The sequence below is a fragment of the Chaetodon trifascialis genome, chromosome 9 (assembly GCF_039877785.1).
Source record: "Chaetodon trifascialis isolate fChaTrf1 chromosome 9, fChaTrf1.hap1, whole genome shotgun sequence".
Classification (NCBI taxonomy): Eukaryota; Metazoa; Chordata; class Actinopteri; order Chaetodontiformes; family Chaetodontidae; genus Chaetodon; species Chaetodon trifascialis.
This window is the reverse complement of record NC_092064.1, coordinates 23,668,302-23,684,547: the sequence shown is the minus strand read 5'-3', so window position 1 is coordinate 23,684,547 and position 16,246 is coordinate 23,668,302. Positions and strand designations below refer to the sequence as shown.

At 43.8% G+C, this 16,246-nt stretch overlaps 1 protein-coding gene across 4 annotated transcripts in view; it reads left to right on the top strand.

Moving 5' to 3' along the window:
• Positions 1-13,924, top strand: part of robo2 (roundabout, axon guidance receptor, homolog 2 (Drosophila)) — a 257,943-nt gene extending 244,019 nt beyond the window's left edge. For all 4 annotated transcript variants that reach the window (XM_070971053.1, XM_070971051.1, XM_070971052.1 and 1 more), the window contains 6 exons: positions 1,355-1,618; positions 2,563-2,780; positions 7,512-7,670; positions 7,890-8,156; positions 9,633-9,827; positions 10,831-13,924. In XM_070971053.1, the coding sequence (XP_070827154.1) occupies positions 1,355-1,618; positions 2,563-2,780; positions 7,512-7,670; positions 7,890-8,156; positions 9,633-9,827; positions 10,831-10,832 (1,105 nt within the window). In that variant the 3' untranslated portion in view covers positions 10,833-13,924. The remainder of the gene's footprint in view (positions 1-1,354; positions 1,619-2,562; positions 2,781-7,511; positions 7,671-7,889; positions 8,157-9,632; positions 9,828-10,830) is intronic.
• Positions 13,925-16,246: the final 2,322 nt, after the last annotated feature.

Genomic DNA, 16,246 nt, shown 5'->3' with positions numbered 1-16,246 from the left:
ACAACTGTACATCTGGAGAAGAGTAAAGGATCAGTGTGTGTAGTCTCCACAGGCAGTCAGATACACACACACACACACACACACACACTCACTTACACAGGCTCTCACACAAAGACTCATATACAGATGGCTGCAGATCAAACTATCTGCTGATCCTGTCTTCAATCTATGGGATGGCTCCATGACTTGAAAATAAATGAAGGGGAAGTAAAACAATGTTCGAGCAGTCTCCTGCTGCTACTGGCTCGTAGACACACAGATGGTTTCAGATTAATCTATTTGCTGAATTCCACAGGGAAAAAAAATCATAATTGCATTGTTTCGTAAAGAAAAATGTGAGACAAACAGAGTGGGAGATTTCTACCAGCAGATTGTTATCCATCTCTGAGTCTGCAGTCGATGTAAAAAGCTGCCAGAGTTCTTATATGTGTTTGACGCAGTATCTCCTTTTTGTCTGTATATACATTAATTCCATTCCATTCCTTTTTAAGATCAGCTGACATGTTTTTTTTTTTATATATATTTTTCATTTAGTGTAGTGAAATCAACAGAAGCTCAATCATACTCCACTCAGTGTTAGTGTGTGTCCCTCTCTTTGGTCCAGTAGGTGCGATGTCCCCTCATTCCCATTTCCAATCTGGGAGAGTCATCTGCTTTAATAGGCTGTCTGGCAAATGAAGAGTCCTGTGCACTGTAAATCTGAGGCTGCTCTTAATGGCAGCAGATTAAAACAGTTATGTCCTATGGAGTGTGCACTGACAAATTTCTTTAATGAACATTTTCTTTATGACTAGTATTATTTCAGCATGTATAAGCACAGCTATGAGGAAGTGAAGCCTGACTACCTCCATAATTCCACTCAGGACTGTCGTATAACAAATTCCACAAAAGTTGGACAAGGTCACAAAGCGCTAATCCCTGCACATAAGAATTTCTCATTAAATGTTTATATTATTATGTTGCATGCTACTCCTTCCCTTTGCAGTAACCTTTTATATTTATAGACATTGGCAGTATCACACACCTTATTGTAGTTCAGCTTCTGCCCGTATGTTTTTGCCCCAATTTCTTCGCTTATTGTGTGCTGAAATGTAGATGATCAGAGTAGAGCCGAAGTAATTATCTGATTAATCATTTAGTGGATTGACAGTAAATTAATGATTTGATCATTTTTAAGTCTCAGATTTTGGGTTTTGGAGTTTTGACTGTTGACTCTTTGACACTGAGAGAATAAACTGTAGATTAATCAGTAATAAAAATATTACAACCCAGGATCAGACTAAAGATTGCACACACAATTCGACACATCGACTGTGAGAACGCTTGTGTGAGTAAACGTCTCTTCTTATGTCAGGTATGAGAGCGATGGCTGGGGCCCGCCCATGCCCGTGCAGACCTATCTCCACCAGGGCATGGAGGATGAGCTGGAGGAAGAGGAGGAGAGGGTTCCCACCCCGCCCATCCGAGGGGTCGCCTCTTCCCCAGCCGCTGTGTCGTTTGGACAGCAGTCCACAGCCACCCTCACCCCTTCTCCCCGGGACGAGATGCAGCCCATGCTCCAGGCCCATTTGGATGAACTGACCAGAGCGTACCAAATGGACATGGCAAAGCAGACATGGTAAACGCTGCAGTAGTTAAGGACATTCTTTGAATATGCAATTATCTCGTTTACATCTATCTATAAAGATATATTGCTGTAGTTCATAACATTTAAAAATGTTTACTGTACGTTGTGTTGTGCGTGTATCGCAGCCAGGATTTATTTTGGTCCCACAACTGTCAACTGTGTGTGCAGTGGAGATAAACCCATTAATCATTTTATTTTAATGGGCCCATGCTACCACTTAGGCGACTACTGTATTTTCTTCACTCTGAGAGACACAGTTTCTTACCCACGGTTGTTTACTCCCCCCACACCCATACGGCACATTCCATTGTTGTTGTGCTCATGCAAGTCAGATGAAGGCCATGCTTCATTCTGTCGGCAACGCAGAGAGAATGAGAGACTGCCGTTCATTCATAATAGTGAAGTGGGGGGAGACAGGGAAGCCTTGTCAGGAAGGAGATGTCATGTTACCCGGTAATGACTATGTTGGTTAGAGAGCATCTCTGACAACACCAGAGGGCCAGTAATTACAACCAATTCCCACTGCAAAACGCGTAAAAGACATTGCTCTCCTCAAACAAACGTGGCTGTCAGCAGAGTGGGCTGCCACTGAGGTGACAGCCATGTGTCGACAGGCCTGGGGAGCGTGCCTTTGTACCATCTACAGCAGCAATTAGTGGGTCATTGTGTTAGCATGCAAGCAGCACTGTAGAATTAGTGGAATTTTCCAAATTTATGCAGTGCTTCACATATGAAAGAGGTCTCTAAAATTAGCTCCACATACATCCTTATTTTTTCACCGTTCTGTGGCATAGAAACTACTCAATTCTCCCATCACTCCCTCTATATTCATCATTCCTCCGCATTCCTTCATAAATACTGTAGAACATATGTAAATTCCAGTAGAGTGATGTGTATGTGTAATATGCACTAACGTCTCTTCCTCCTTCTCCCAGGCACATGCAGGTAGGCTCACTTCCTCCCCAGGCTCCGGCTCCTCCAGTGGGCTACGTGTCGAGCACAATGGTTTCTGACCTGGAGACGGACCTGCCTGATGAGGACGACGAGGAGGAGGAGGAAGAGGAGGAGGATGAAGGCTACGGAGCCAGGCATCCCCGTGGTATTGAGCACACACCAGGGTCTAGCATGGACAACCTGGACAGCTCTTTAACAGGTTAGGCCATTTTGAAGTGAATTGCAGATATTGGGGCTCTTCTTCGTTGGTGCTCATATTTGTCAACAGTGTTGTAATTCCTTTTGTGCAATACATACGTGTATATTTGTACAAGTGTTCTGTTATTTTATACAACGATAACTATAGTTGCACTACGTTCTAATGACTCCAATTCCCATTGTCATTACAGCTTGTCTTACAGTTAATGGATTGTTGTTCATGACATGTTCGTAATCAGTCTGCTATGCGTACATTTTTATGTGAACATGCTTACTGAGTGTCCCTTAATCAAGTTTTTTAAGCACTTTTGGCAGACTCCGGGGAATTATAATTATCATTTCCGAAAAGAGATAAGAACATCCATGAATTTTAAACAGGATAGTGAGAGGGAAATTAAGAGGAGGGAGAGGCATGGCGAGCAGGGGAGAGTGACTGTGATTTAACTCGTGCACAGCACCACCCATATCTTCCCGAGGAGATTTGAAATAAATTTCACGTGCGGCATATTCCATTCCAGACTAGAGGCACCATTTCCATTTTTACAACTCACTGAAAACTTTTACAGCCGTCTGTCAGGGGGACGTATGAAGGGCATGACATTGCGGCGCCAGAGCTGCGTTCTGGACTGCTGCTCTCACACTGACCAGACCATGCTACCCATCTGTAAACTAGAGGGTAAAACATTAAAAAATATGTGGCATTTTGCTATCATGCACTGAAGGGACAAGCTTTGATGCTGTGTAGTGTAGCCCCGTGACACAGTGTATCTATCAGGCCCTCCAATAAAGTCTGCTTAATCCTAAAAAATAAAATCTATACTGGGAAATTTATGGGTGGAAAGAAACAGGGAGCAAGCAGAAAATACACTATCTGAAGGTAGAGGAGCTGAGCCAGCTGAGGGTGGAAGCATGAGAATAAGAGGGTTGACAGCGCTGCTTGTTGGTCTACCCCGTCAGTGGCAGCCCTAAAGAGTAGTTTTCCATACGATGATGGAACAGTGGTTTTGGTAACGCTGACACATGCTACTGCTGATGTATTTGGAGGAATATAAAGCAGCAACTGGGCTCTAATCTACTGCATCTCTCCTCCACTGTATTACTTTGAAGACAGCACTATTTCTTCTTATCTCTTCGCAAGTCTGCCTCGCACCCCCTCGTTTGACAACACAGACACAGTCCCAGCTCCAGGGTTAGCGGGAGGGAGAGAGGGAGGATAGGGGAAGCCGCCGAGATTTATTGTGACCACCATTTTGAGGCTGCGAAAGTCAGGGAGGGTAGGAGTGAGATTCGAGCCTCGCTTGATAGATTTGTCATTGTTTTAATAATATGGAAATAGGTCTGTTTTCATAATGTTACACCAAAGGCCAGTAAATCAAACATTTTCACTGATGCCCCCGAAAAAAAGCATAAAACACCATCCTTCTCCTTGGGGACCATTTTTCACGAGCAGATTGTCTGCACAGACTTTCCAACGTGTTATTCTACGCTCTGAGATAATGCAACACATTTTTTAGGTCGATAAATGTAAATCCTTATGTTGCGCGGGGTATTGAAAAGCCGTGTCGCGGCTGAGCCAGACAGATGAAGTGAACACACAGGTATTACCTGGCTTTGCGTGTAGGCGCTATAGGTCGTGTGAAGCCGAGGTGTGGTAGCAGTGAGGCTGTTATGCTTGCAATGAGCTGAAAGCTGGGCTGTTCTGGCCGATTACTCTCCCATAAAGCCTTGCCAGGTTTGTGAGGAGCGGGGTCACGTCTCCTGACGGCAGGTAGAGACGCCTGCTCGTCAGGGGGAATGATTTTCCTGCTTAACGACATGCAGATTAGGGCTTCCGTCTGTATAAATCAGTTTTAGTGGCAGGAGGGACCTGGCCTGGCTTTTACTGTCCCCCAACCATCTCCCATTTACTGGCCCTGCTCTATCAGTGCGTGGAGCACAGGAGGTGTCAGCCAGTGGATTTTAGAGCGCACGGCTTGGCCCATTGCTCTGGTTCAAGACACGATAAAATGACAGAGCCGTAGTGCAAACCTTCGTCCGGAGCTACAGAAAAAAAATCCACGTTTCTGGGGCAAAATGGAAACTAGATTGAATTTTTTATCAAATTATATTACAATGATCACAGTTTGATTGGACTGCTATTTCTGAGAATAGAAGTGCTCCAGAGGTTCAGCAGAGAAAGTGGCAGTTAGTCCAACTGAAAAGTCATTCTGTGATGTGATTTGCTGAGGCAGTGTTCCTTCGCTGAGCCGGAGGAGTTGGAAGCTTCAGTGCTTTGGCTGGCACTGCCTATACTTCAATATCTGCTCTATTCTTTGTGGGAGGATTGGACCCAGCGGAATTGCTGTCTTTCTTTCTTAGAGAAAAACTCTTAGAAAAGAATTTCAAAGAAAATAGCTCGGCAAGATGGAGGGCTCGAAGTAGTTACTGCCTTGGATTTCAGTTAGCGCTGTAAAAATGGGTTGTGTAAGGGGTTCTCTACCTAATGCAAGCTTATATTTTATAGAAGTTTCCATTAATCTGAGAGAATTTTACTGCAATAGGAGCGAAAAGCTGTTGCAACTTTAGCTGTCGTAGGTGCAATTCCCTGAAGTCACACCCGGTGACTGAGTAACCACCTCTTTGAGATGTATGCTTAAAGATGAAGAGACTCGCAGATGGGGAAGCTGGAAATCTCTTTGAAGGGGCTTTCCCAGCGTATCTGGATAAATAAACCACAATCACATGACCAAGTCTTGTGCGTAATTTTAAATGTGCATTGTATTACGAAAGGAAGTACCATCCGAGAGACCAAACACTTATTACTGCAGCCGAAATAAATGTGAGTGGTCTGAACTCTGCCAACCTTCCTGGCCAGGATTATACTACCTTTTGTATCACACTGACCTTTTAATAAGTCCTGCTGCTAACTTTTTGTCCCCATCGCACCCCGTACAACCTTTACCCTCACACCTCCCCGGCTCTCTGTTCCACCAGTCTGTTCAATCACATCACTCTTGTGTTCTGTGTGAGGGAGGGATGGAGTGTGTGAGCAGAGCACTTGGGTTTGTGCCACTTGAGCAAAGTCTGCCAAACCAGTCCCACTGAAAGCTGTCACATTAGCCGACTGTTCTCTGTGTTTTTGCTTGCCAAAGTGGCATATTTTTATTGGCGCGCTGATACTTTTTATATTTAAAGTGCTGGCCTGGCTTTTATGTGAAGAAAAAAAATATCAAAGCATGAAGAAACACTTACAGCAGCACAGATATAGAAGCTAAAAGTCTTAAGATATGCACACATCTTAGCTATGTTTGCACATTCAGTCCTGTCGAATACACTGTTATGTTTCGGTCTAAGGTATTGATTTAATCTCCTATAGTTTAACCATCTTTAATGGAACATATAGTATATGAGTACATGTATGAAAAGAGGCGTTTACACTAATTTTATGTTCAGATTCTCTGTTCTCTTTAGATTATAGCACATTTCAGACAGCGGTGGCTGTGCATTTTTCAACAGGAAAATATCTGTGTGTGCATACCACCAGGTGTTTGATTCAATACAGTGTTTTGTGAGATGCTTCATCTGTGTCACCTGAGGCAGTTTTGTAGCTAACTCGGCTCTGCACAGGTGTGCTCATTGTTCTCTATCAAAAGACGAGCAAAATCAGTTGATGCAAGTCCTGCTGTTCCACTGTGTACATTGTGGTGTGCGTGTGTGTGCATGCGTGCGTGCATGTGTGTGTGTGCGCAATGTATGTTCTGCGTGTGTTTGTACTAGATGAAAGAGGACAGGCCAGGACAGAATGACTACACAGAAGCACTCACCTGCAAGAACAAAAATGCCCTGCAGCAAATATGAAATTATTTAAGTGTGGGATGTTAATATTGGCCCCTTTTTATAAGATCACTCAATACATTCATCCGTCTAAATGAGAAATCACAGCACCTGCGTTCAAAATGTCAGATAATATGCCCTCCGAGCTGGAAAAGTATGGACTTGATATGGCCGAATTTGAGTGGTGTGAAACAAAAAGTCAGTCACACTTGCAGTCGAACGCACTCAGTCACACGTTTGCTGAAAACCTGCGGTGTTCCACAGGTTCCATGGTCAATGGGTGGGGCTCAGCCTCGGAGGATGACCGTAATTTCTCCAGCCATAGGTCCAGTTTGGGCAGTTCGTCCGACGGCTCCATCTTTACCCACTGCAGCTTTGCCCAGGCCCTGGTGGCCGCTGCAGACAAGGCAGGCTACCGCCTGGAGGGCACTAGCCTCAGCAAGAGAGGTTGGTGTGTGGAGACCGGCCATCCACTGCTGGACTGGAACTTGATGATTTGTTCCTTTCTGCTCTGATTCCTCCTCCTGTCATCCATCGGCTCATGTTTTCCCCTTAACGTTGGCTTGAGATTTCCTCTCTGCTGCTTTTGGACGCTGAGCCAGGGTTGTGCATGGCAACTGTTGTACATGGCTGGACTCTCCTTGTCCTTAATTTTAACTCAGCTCCTCTATAACTCATCTGGCTTTGCACTCTGGTTTTCCTGGGTTCAATGAGTAATAAATGGTTGACATGTTATACTTCCAACAATTACCCTTTACAGACTTTTAGGCGAGTGCTTTCTCTTCTAATGAAAACCTTTGCTGTCTGATAGGTTTTTGGATCTTCATTGATAACCTCTACACTTCTTGATGACAGCCTTAGCTCCACTGTTGACGTGTTGGCTCCTTCATGTCTTTATTAACCTGTTTCCTTCTTGCAGGTAAAGGCTTGTCCCACAGGCCCCGGCCCAGCAGCCCATTCTCAACAGATGGCAGCACAGTCGGCACACACAGCTTGGGCCACCAGAGGGCCACCAGGCCCACACGCAAACCCCGAAGCCAGGGCACAGCACCCCACCGGAGAGATGCTGGTGCAGACGGTGAGGCAGTGACTGAAAACACATTTTAAATAGTTTATAAAGGAAATGCTCTAAAACATCTGTTGTTGTTTTATAAACAAGAAGTTGTACCAATATGAAATATAATATTGGATCAACATGTGTCTGGACATGTTCAGTGTTCAGTTTTTTACAAACTGCATTTCCTAAGTAATTTCTGGCCTCAGTTGATTCATTCTGTGTGTTTCCCCTTTGGCACAGACCTACCTCCTCCCCCTGAGCCTCCTCCCTGTCAGGGGCAGGGTCGTATCCAGGGGGCCCGCAGCATAAGCAGCATGGTACCCCCCACAGATAGGAAGGCTTCATCTCTGGAGCGCCCGCCTATGTCAGGAGCCCTGTGTGGGCCGGAAGACATGAAGAGCTCCATCGACAGACAGACACGCACTTCTCTGGACCATCATCGCCAAGCTCAAGACAGGCTGGGCTCCATGGACCGAGCTGATGATGGGCGCAGGGGACACAAGACAGGTACAGCTGAAACGAGGTCTGGAGGCACGCAAACGTGCTTCAGAAGGTTTTGACAGACTGTGTTTTCATGAACTAAAGTACATTTTGACCTGCTTGTGGTGGAGGATGAAAAGTCGGGCGATCACAAAACTTATTCGGATTCTTTCCTTGGAAATCCATCCAATGGTTGTTGGCACAATATAACCTGTAGCAAATGCTGAAGCGTCAGATGCGTGGACGGACTGTCGACTGACATCTCCATCAGTAGAGTCACGCTGCTAGCAGGGCTACAAAAAGTTCAGGAAAGCCAATCACACATCTTTTTAGTGTAGTGCCCTCCATGCTTCACACAACCACCCACTCTATTTCCTCCTAAAAATCGAGGGCTGTTATGTGTAATATACTGCACAGCAGTTCTCCACCATTTTCCAACCAGACAAGATCCTTTTTATTTTGCTTATTTACAACTATTCATTACTAAGGAAATGAAACAACTAGGCTTTACAACCTGAACAAGTTCCTGTGCATGACTGAAGTATTTGTTTGAATAAAGGGATAATTCATCGCATTATTTCATGTATCAATTGCCTATCCTGTGGCAATTGGGGTTTTTTCCTAAGTTATTGTGTTGAAGTTAGCTTTCATGCTGCGTTGAGACTGGGCTCCCATGAACAGATTGCACTGTCTGCCACTTGCTCTGGTTTCCAGAATGCCTCCCTCAGCCTCCCCAATGCCCCTGTAACAGTTGCCAATATGGGCCCGCTCCGCTCCAAGTAAGGCAGGAGGCCCGAGCAACTGAAATGCACTCTAATCGCTTCAGCTTTCTTTTCTCACACAAACAGCAGCCACTCTACGCCCCATCTGTGTGTGTCAGCGTTCATGTGTATGTGCGTGCCCGCGTGTGTGTTTGTGGCCATTTGAGATCCCCATGCTGTGCGCCCTGCGCTCTTTGTGCCAGGACTTACTCAGACAGTTAATCTGATACTGTGAGACAAAGACAGGTGCCACAATCAGCATCTTTACAAAAAAACCCATAGGTGAATTCCCATATGTGTCAGAGTGCTGACTGATTCACAGTAGAATCCACTGAGGTCGGGGCATCCTCTATTACAGTCATTAGCGGAGCAGTGGGGAGCAGTTTGATGAGATTTCACGCAATGACGGAGACTGCTGAGGGTCAATGTTATGTTGCCCTGCAGCAGGGGGTTCCACAGCAGCCAGTGGTCCCTCTGTTATTGTATTTACCCCCTCAAAAGGCTGGTAGCTGCAAGGCCATGTGTGAGGCTGAGAGTCCTCTCTGTGGCACGCCCTGGCATAGCCTGTTGGCACCACCATTCTGCAGATGTCAGGAGGAGTGGGTGGGTGTCGGGTTTGCAAAGTGCTCTTTGTCTCCATGCATCAGATGTTAGATGTGTTTCACTGCAACAATAAAAGTCACACATTGTATCGAGTGTTTGAACTTCAAGTGTGCTTTTTGGTCCCTCTTTGTGCTCTCAGAGGACGGGTGCCTGCCATACAACAAACCATCCTTCCCCTCCCCTGGGGGCCACAGCTCCTCTGGCACAGCCTCCTCCAAGGGCTCGACGGGGCCACGCAAGGCCGAGGGTCCACGACAGCCACAACAGTGGACCGCCTCAGAGCACGCTGAGTTCCTGGGGACCAATGGACAGGGACAGTACACGGGGGAGTTATGTGAGTGTTTCAGTATGTTGGATGTTTTACGGCAGGGTTTTACGATATAGGACGCTGCATTATAGCCAAAAAAAAGTCCAGTTTTGTTGTCCAACAACTGTGACAATAATATGACCATAACCACTTCTTGCCACATAGTTTATCCATCCGCTCAGTGCGTCTGTGTAGCTTTGGTTGACTCACAACAAATGAGTTGCACGTTAATCAGTGAGCTTTAGAGCTGTTAATTTCTTTTGCTTTAGAGATCCAGCTGTTTCCTTCTCTTCTGTTTAGCTTGACTCCTTGTCTTTGTTTAGCTGTGTGTCTGTCCGGTAAATCTGTCCCCTGCTCCGGTCTTCCACTGCATTGAGATCTAACATAAACTGGAGTTACATTACTTGTATGTGTCAGCGTACTTGGCCAGCGAAGTTGACTCTGATTCTGGTTTATGTTAAGCAAATCAACTCCTGGCTCCAGTTCTGACGTGAGAGTGCGCTGCAAAAACTCAGCTCTCAAAAGCAAGAATAAAAAGCTGTAAAGTGAGGGGTGATGAAGATTTTTTTTTTTTTTTTTTTTAAAGAACCCGCAGCTGTCTCAAAGTAGTGCTGCTGGACTAAAAACACATTCATTTGTCTGGATACAAAGAACTTCTGACTTTGACAAAGCAGTTTTGTACTTTTCAGTGTCGATCAAACAGCTGGAAATTTCTAGTTTTAAGCATTAAGACACTGAGAACCAGCAATAAAACAAGTCATAATATCTTAGATAATTAAGGACGAAAAAGGCTTGAAACACGAAATGTTCAAACATAAAATCCGCATGATGAGATTATACATCCTGTCAAACAAAAACAAGCTTTTATTGCCTTGATTTTAGACATTTCACCTTACTTAGATGTAGCTTTTTGCAGTGTGGCGTCATTGGTCTCATCTAATTCCTGGAAAGAAAGCGAATGAGAGTATCTCTTCAAAAAAACATCCTCAACTGTGACATTTTTTTCTTTTATTCCCCTCGCTTCCCACAGAGTGATCTGCGCGGGATGTGAATTGGAGTAAACCTGGTCTGTCCTCAAAAGAATGACGCCCTCCCAGCCGGGGCAATGAACTTTGTCGTCCTCATCTGTGTGTCCTCAGAGGGAGGGAGTGCAGCAGAGGGCACAGCGGAGAGAAGCAGTGTCACAGAACTGTAAATGTGATGTATAGACACAGACATACTGTACATCTCACTATGTTTTCGTCCTCAAGAAAATATTTTCCACCTCCTACCTTACTGTAATTTTCTTTTTGTTAGAAAAAGGCAAGTTAAAAAAAAAAAGAAAACATCTATATGAGAACAAATTTTCTGGTAACTGTCCTTGGGGGGGAAGGGAATTTTGTTTGCTGTAAATATATTCTTTAACTTGTTGTTGCATTGCTATGCAAGCCTAATTCAGTTTGAGCTTTTTATTTCCATATACAGGAACAGTTGGTTTTATCTGGTTATTTGTATTATATGTGAATTGAGTGGCTGTTGTGCCATAAGATAATTGTTTTATAATCCATTGTTTGTTAATAGTTACCATTAATTATTATCATTATTATTAATTATTGTTTTTGCACTGCAATTTTTGGTGATAAGCACAAAAAACATAGCTCCTGCTGACATGAAGAACCGGAAGAATATGTGAAGAGGAGTTTCTGTACTGTAAAGTAAAGAGAAGAAAATTATATACTAATGTACAGAGAGATATTAAAGAGTAAGGCTTTGCTCACAGACAGCAACAAATAAGGCACCCGTTTCCAAAGGGGAGACTAATTGGGTGGCAGAGACGCAAGGTTCCCGAGGGTCTGAAGGGCAGACGTGAGGCTGGAGGAATTGTACACAGTGGATGCTGTATTACTGTAGGTGACTATTTAATTCTAAAGAACTGTCCTAAAACAATAGCTCGATATCAGAAACACTTAGTGCTCAATGTTTTTGCCGCCTCCAGGCGCCGTCTCGTTTTCACGGACAACAGATTTTTTTATTATTTTTATACGAGGGTCTCCGAGCATTTCAAGTTTTGTTTTTATGATTTACTGCCTAAATAATTTTACCACACTGAGTTTACGCTCCTCATTCAGTATAATAGCACACTACCCATAAAACAGTCAAAAGGGAGGGGGGGGAGTCAGTGAAATCTGTCCGCATGCTGTAGTTCACTCAAAGCACTTACAGAGGCAGATTTATGATTCTTCTATTGCCTTAATAGGTAAGCAGACATCACAGACAAAGGAGTATTCTTGTGATTAGCAGCAGTGATACTCCCAAGCCTACCTTAAATATCCATGGAGCAACATAAGTTGTTTACATATTTTATGTTTTAGATTTTGTGTCTTTAATTCCATCCATTTTAATATTGTTTGCTTTTTAGAGCACTTACTGTTTTATGTTTGTTTCATCATCTGCGGTACAATATCAGCCCAGAACACACTGAGCTGTTCGGTCCAGCTAAGTGCTGCTAAAATTAGGTCATCTGTTAAAGCAGTTGTTGCTCTAAAGGTCGGTGCCTCACTTTCCAGTACGCTCTGATCAGCACACTCTCGTGTCGATAACTTTGAGAAGAAACGGTGTGTGTACGATTTACAATGTAGCTTTGAGTCACTGTTCGGGAGTGATAATGGAGAAAAGCCTTGTATGTTAACAAGCAGGTCCCACTGCCTCCATGTCTACAGCCACAGTGTGGAGCAGAACACTTTCTATCTGCCTGACCGCCACAAACACACACTTATCATCCGCCGCTTTCGACTTCTCAGCCTCTGAATCTCAATTTTGGTCTTTTCAGACAATTTTTATTGGTTGTCCTTTTTTAATGAAAAGCTTGTTCCTTTGTATGCCTTTTATGGACTCCAAAACGCTGCTTACAACAATGTTTTCAATATTAATGTTCAGGATTTTTGTGGTTCAATGACTGTTTGTTTTGTCCTTTTTTGTACTGCTAATGTTGATAAAAGGGGGGTGGAAACTAAAGGCCGTCAGATGCTGTTGTACTGTTGTCGTCATGCCATCGTCATTTTATATCATCCACCCAGTGGCCAGTGTTCTGGAAATGAGGTGCAAAGAGTATCTCAGGTTATTTTACATTCTGGTGGTGTTTATGTATGTGTATATATGTGTATATATCCATACGCATCTCCACTTGATTATGCCATTCCATTTTCATTGACAAAAATATCCCTCTCATGTCCGATTCTGTCGTCCCCTCTTTTCTTTTCTGCTGTGGATTTTGATTCTGAGTATAATGTGCTGGTTCATCCACCTTAAGACAAGATGTCAGTAAAAGAACATACCAAATTAAGATTGATATTTCTAATGTCTAATGCGTTTTAGTGTCTCTTTAATACTCATTGTTTTCTTTCAAATCAGTGTCGTTTTGTATTTATTAAAATGATAATAAAAGTATATTGTGAAATATGCATAAAGATTCGTGGAATATAAAACGTGTTTTTTTGTTTTGTTTTGTTTTTTTTTTTTGTTCCTTGTAAAGTTTTGCTGTCAGAGGCGAGCAGCGAGGCCATAAGGAGATGATAGGCCCACTGTGCTCACAGCGCGGTGAAACGCCGGGTCAGTAGTCGTCCGAGTCACTCTTCGTCCTGCATGTTCACTGCACTGCTCCTCTCATGTCGAAACTAAAGAAACTTAAAACCTTTTTGAACACAAGGAGCAAAAACGCTCACAATTTGCCTGTCAAGTCAATAGAGAAAACATCTTTTTGGAAGGATGAAAGTACTTTGGCTTTCCCTCTCTTTTGTTCATTTTCTCAATATTGTTGATTCTTTGTAGCCTATCTGTGTGTTGCCTTTTTGCTATAAAAGAGGATTAAAAATGACAAAAAGAGAAAGTTGTAGGGTGAAGTCTTTCTGTACAGTAAGGGGCGAGGTGACGCCCCGATCCAATGCCATTTCTACAGTACAATACATTCTGCTTTCCTTTCTTTTTGTTTCTGTAAACCACCTTCTGTATTCACTTGCATGTCCTTGTCCAAGAAGAGAGTGGATCAAGAAAATAAACTTTTACAGTCTCATTCCCATGTCCTGTAAGATAAATCCATGTTCTTTTATTTCCTTGTACCTGGATCAATATCAAATAAAATATTTTTGAAAAATGAAAAGGCCTGAAGTTTGTCCTTGATAGAGATAGACACGTCCAAACTGGGTGTTAAAAATAATAACGGAGGGGATACATAGTCATTGCATATACATAAATATTTCAGTTTTTGTAGGGTTCTTCCTCATACCTCATACTACTCATTAGTGTTTGACTCAGCAACAACATATATGCACTTACTTTGTGGTGTGTGTGTGAAAGAGCTCCTGACTCAGCTGTGCTTTTATGTCAGACCAATCCCTACCTTGATCCTTCTCGAGGAGCAGCTTCAAACACAAATCCAAATCTCCTAAATCACTGAGACAAGCCGCTTGCTTTCAAGCTCCCTTACACAGAAATGCTGCAGAGCTGCATGTGTGAAACGAGGAGCAGCTTCTGCATCAGCGTTACGTGCAAATAGAAATGAACAAGAAACAACTTGTTCTCCATCGTCTTTATCTCTCCTTCAAACGGTTTCCGTGTTCCTCTCAGTCTTTTTGTGCTCCATATGTACCAAACTTATGGGTGATGTGATCTCCAAGCACGCACAAGCCTGCTGCTGCTCTGCTGCCTTACAGGAGGCCAGCTGTGCGCCTGTAGACCTGGACCTGGTGATGGACCCTCTGCAGCTGGAGCCGTGCCATAAAAGTGGGAGAACTACACGCCAGTTCATTACACAAAGAGTGCTTCCACTTCTTGTCCATGATGGAGGCCAGCTCCAGTGGGCAGTCTGTGTTGCACATGCTAATGGGCCTCATGGCGAGGTGCCCGCTCGCCAGAGATCTGCTCTGCAGCCTCTTCTAACTGGTTTGTGAACAGATATTTGGTACAACTGAAGAATTCAACAATGTATGTGCTTTTTTGGTCCAATCTCCTGGTGGGAGGGGAAGTCGGGGTTCACTGTTGTTTAACTTTTCCCTGTGAATTTGACACAATCTTCTTTTTCTGGGCCGAATTTGGGGGAATTTCATCCATCAGGAGGCAGGGCCGAACGCTTAAGTAAAATATTGTTGGTATTACAATATGGCCAAGTCCAATATCCAAATCACAGGAGCTTCTTTCATAAACATACCAATATAAATAAAGCTTTGTGGTGCTATGAATCATATTCCCAAGATGTAAGGGAGCGTGCTTGTTTGGTACAGACTGCAGCAAAAATAACATCATCATCATTTTTATATATATAGTGTATATATGATTTGTAGTGAAAGTTAAATGAAAAAGATTATTTGGCTCAATATGTGTTATCTGTAATATGACCCCCCCCCCCCCTCATATTATTCATCCCTCTCAGCAGCGATATGTGACCATAGTTTAACCCTCCTCCAGGGTCAAAGCCCCCAGGTGCAGACTTTACCGTCAGGCCAGGTGGGCATCTAAGTAGAAGGCCCCTAACAGCTAAAACCAATGTATATTATTATTGTCACAATCATTATGTGTATATATAAAGTCACGTGAATCATGTGAATCATTCCGAAAATGCCCTGAAGGTGATTATTTTATCATCTTCCTCACCTTCACCCTCAAACAGATTAGTGGACTGTTCCATCACGGCACAGTCCCACCTGTCAATCAAGAGCACCTGAGCTCATTTCCTGCCGTGTTTCCGCACTTTGACGTAAATAGTCGAGAAGAACTGTGCAAAAGTGAAACGTTGTTTTTCTGAGAATAACAAGCGAAAATAAGCACAAAGGAGGCAGAAGAGGGTTTGAGTTTTCAGAAACTAGGGGCATCACCTTTAGCACAGGTGTCGTGGATTGTGGCCGGACTTTGATGAGGAGGGAACACCTGGAGGAAGGTAAGACGCTGCGGTTTGTTAAGAGAAGCGTCGATGAGGCCTCGTGATTGTTGAGCTGCTTTATGTGAATGTTTGTAAATCCGTAAGTGACTCACAGGCCTGCAGTGTGTTTTCATGTCCCCCTGCTCCGTGTTGTTTGCGGAGTTTTGCGTTTGTTTAGCGCAGATGCGTGGAAGCACTCTGACATCATGACTCTGAACCAGACACACTGAAGAATCCTCTTAAAGCTGATGAGCGCTGAGGATGAAGGCCTCTGTGCTGCTCATTCATCTGCAGGGGCAGCATCTCATTTCTGTTCATTTCAGGTCAGCGCGCGTTACCAGCTGGGATTCATGTGTCTCATAGAAAAGTGTTGGACATTTAGGGACATTGAAGCCGCTCCAGGTGAACATGGGCCTCGTGTCAGCTGTGGGGACGTGTTTCCTGCAGGTCTTTGAATGTTGGTGAAGCCGTGTTTGTTGGAGTGGTCTGTGGGTGAGCTTTCTATTGATGGAGGCAACTCTTTAAGTTTCATCTGCTGCTGCTGTTAGAGGAGCTG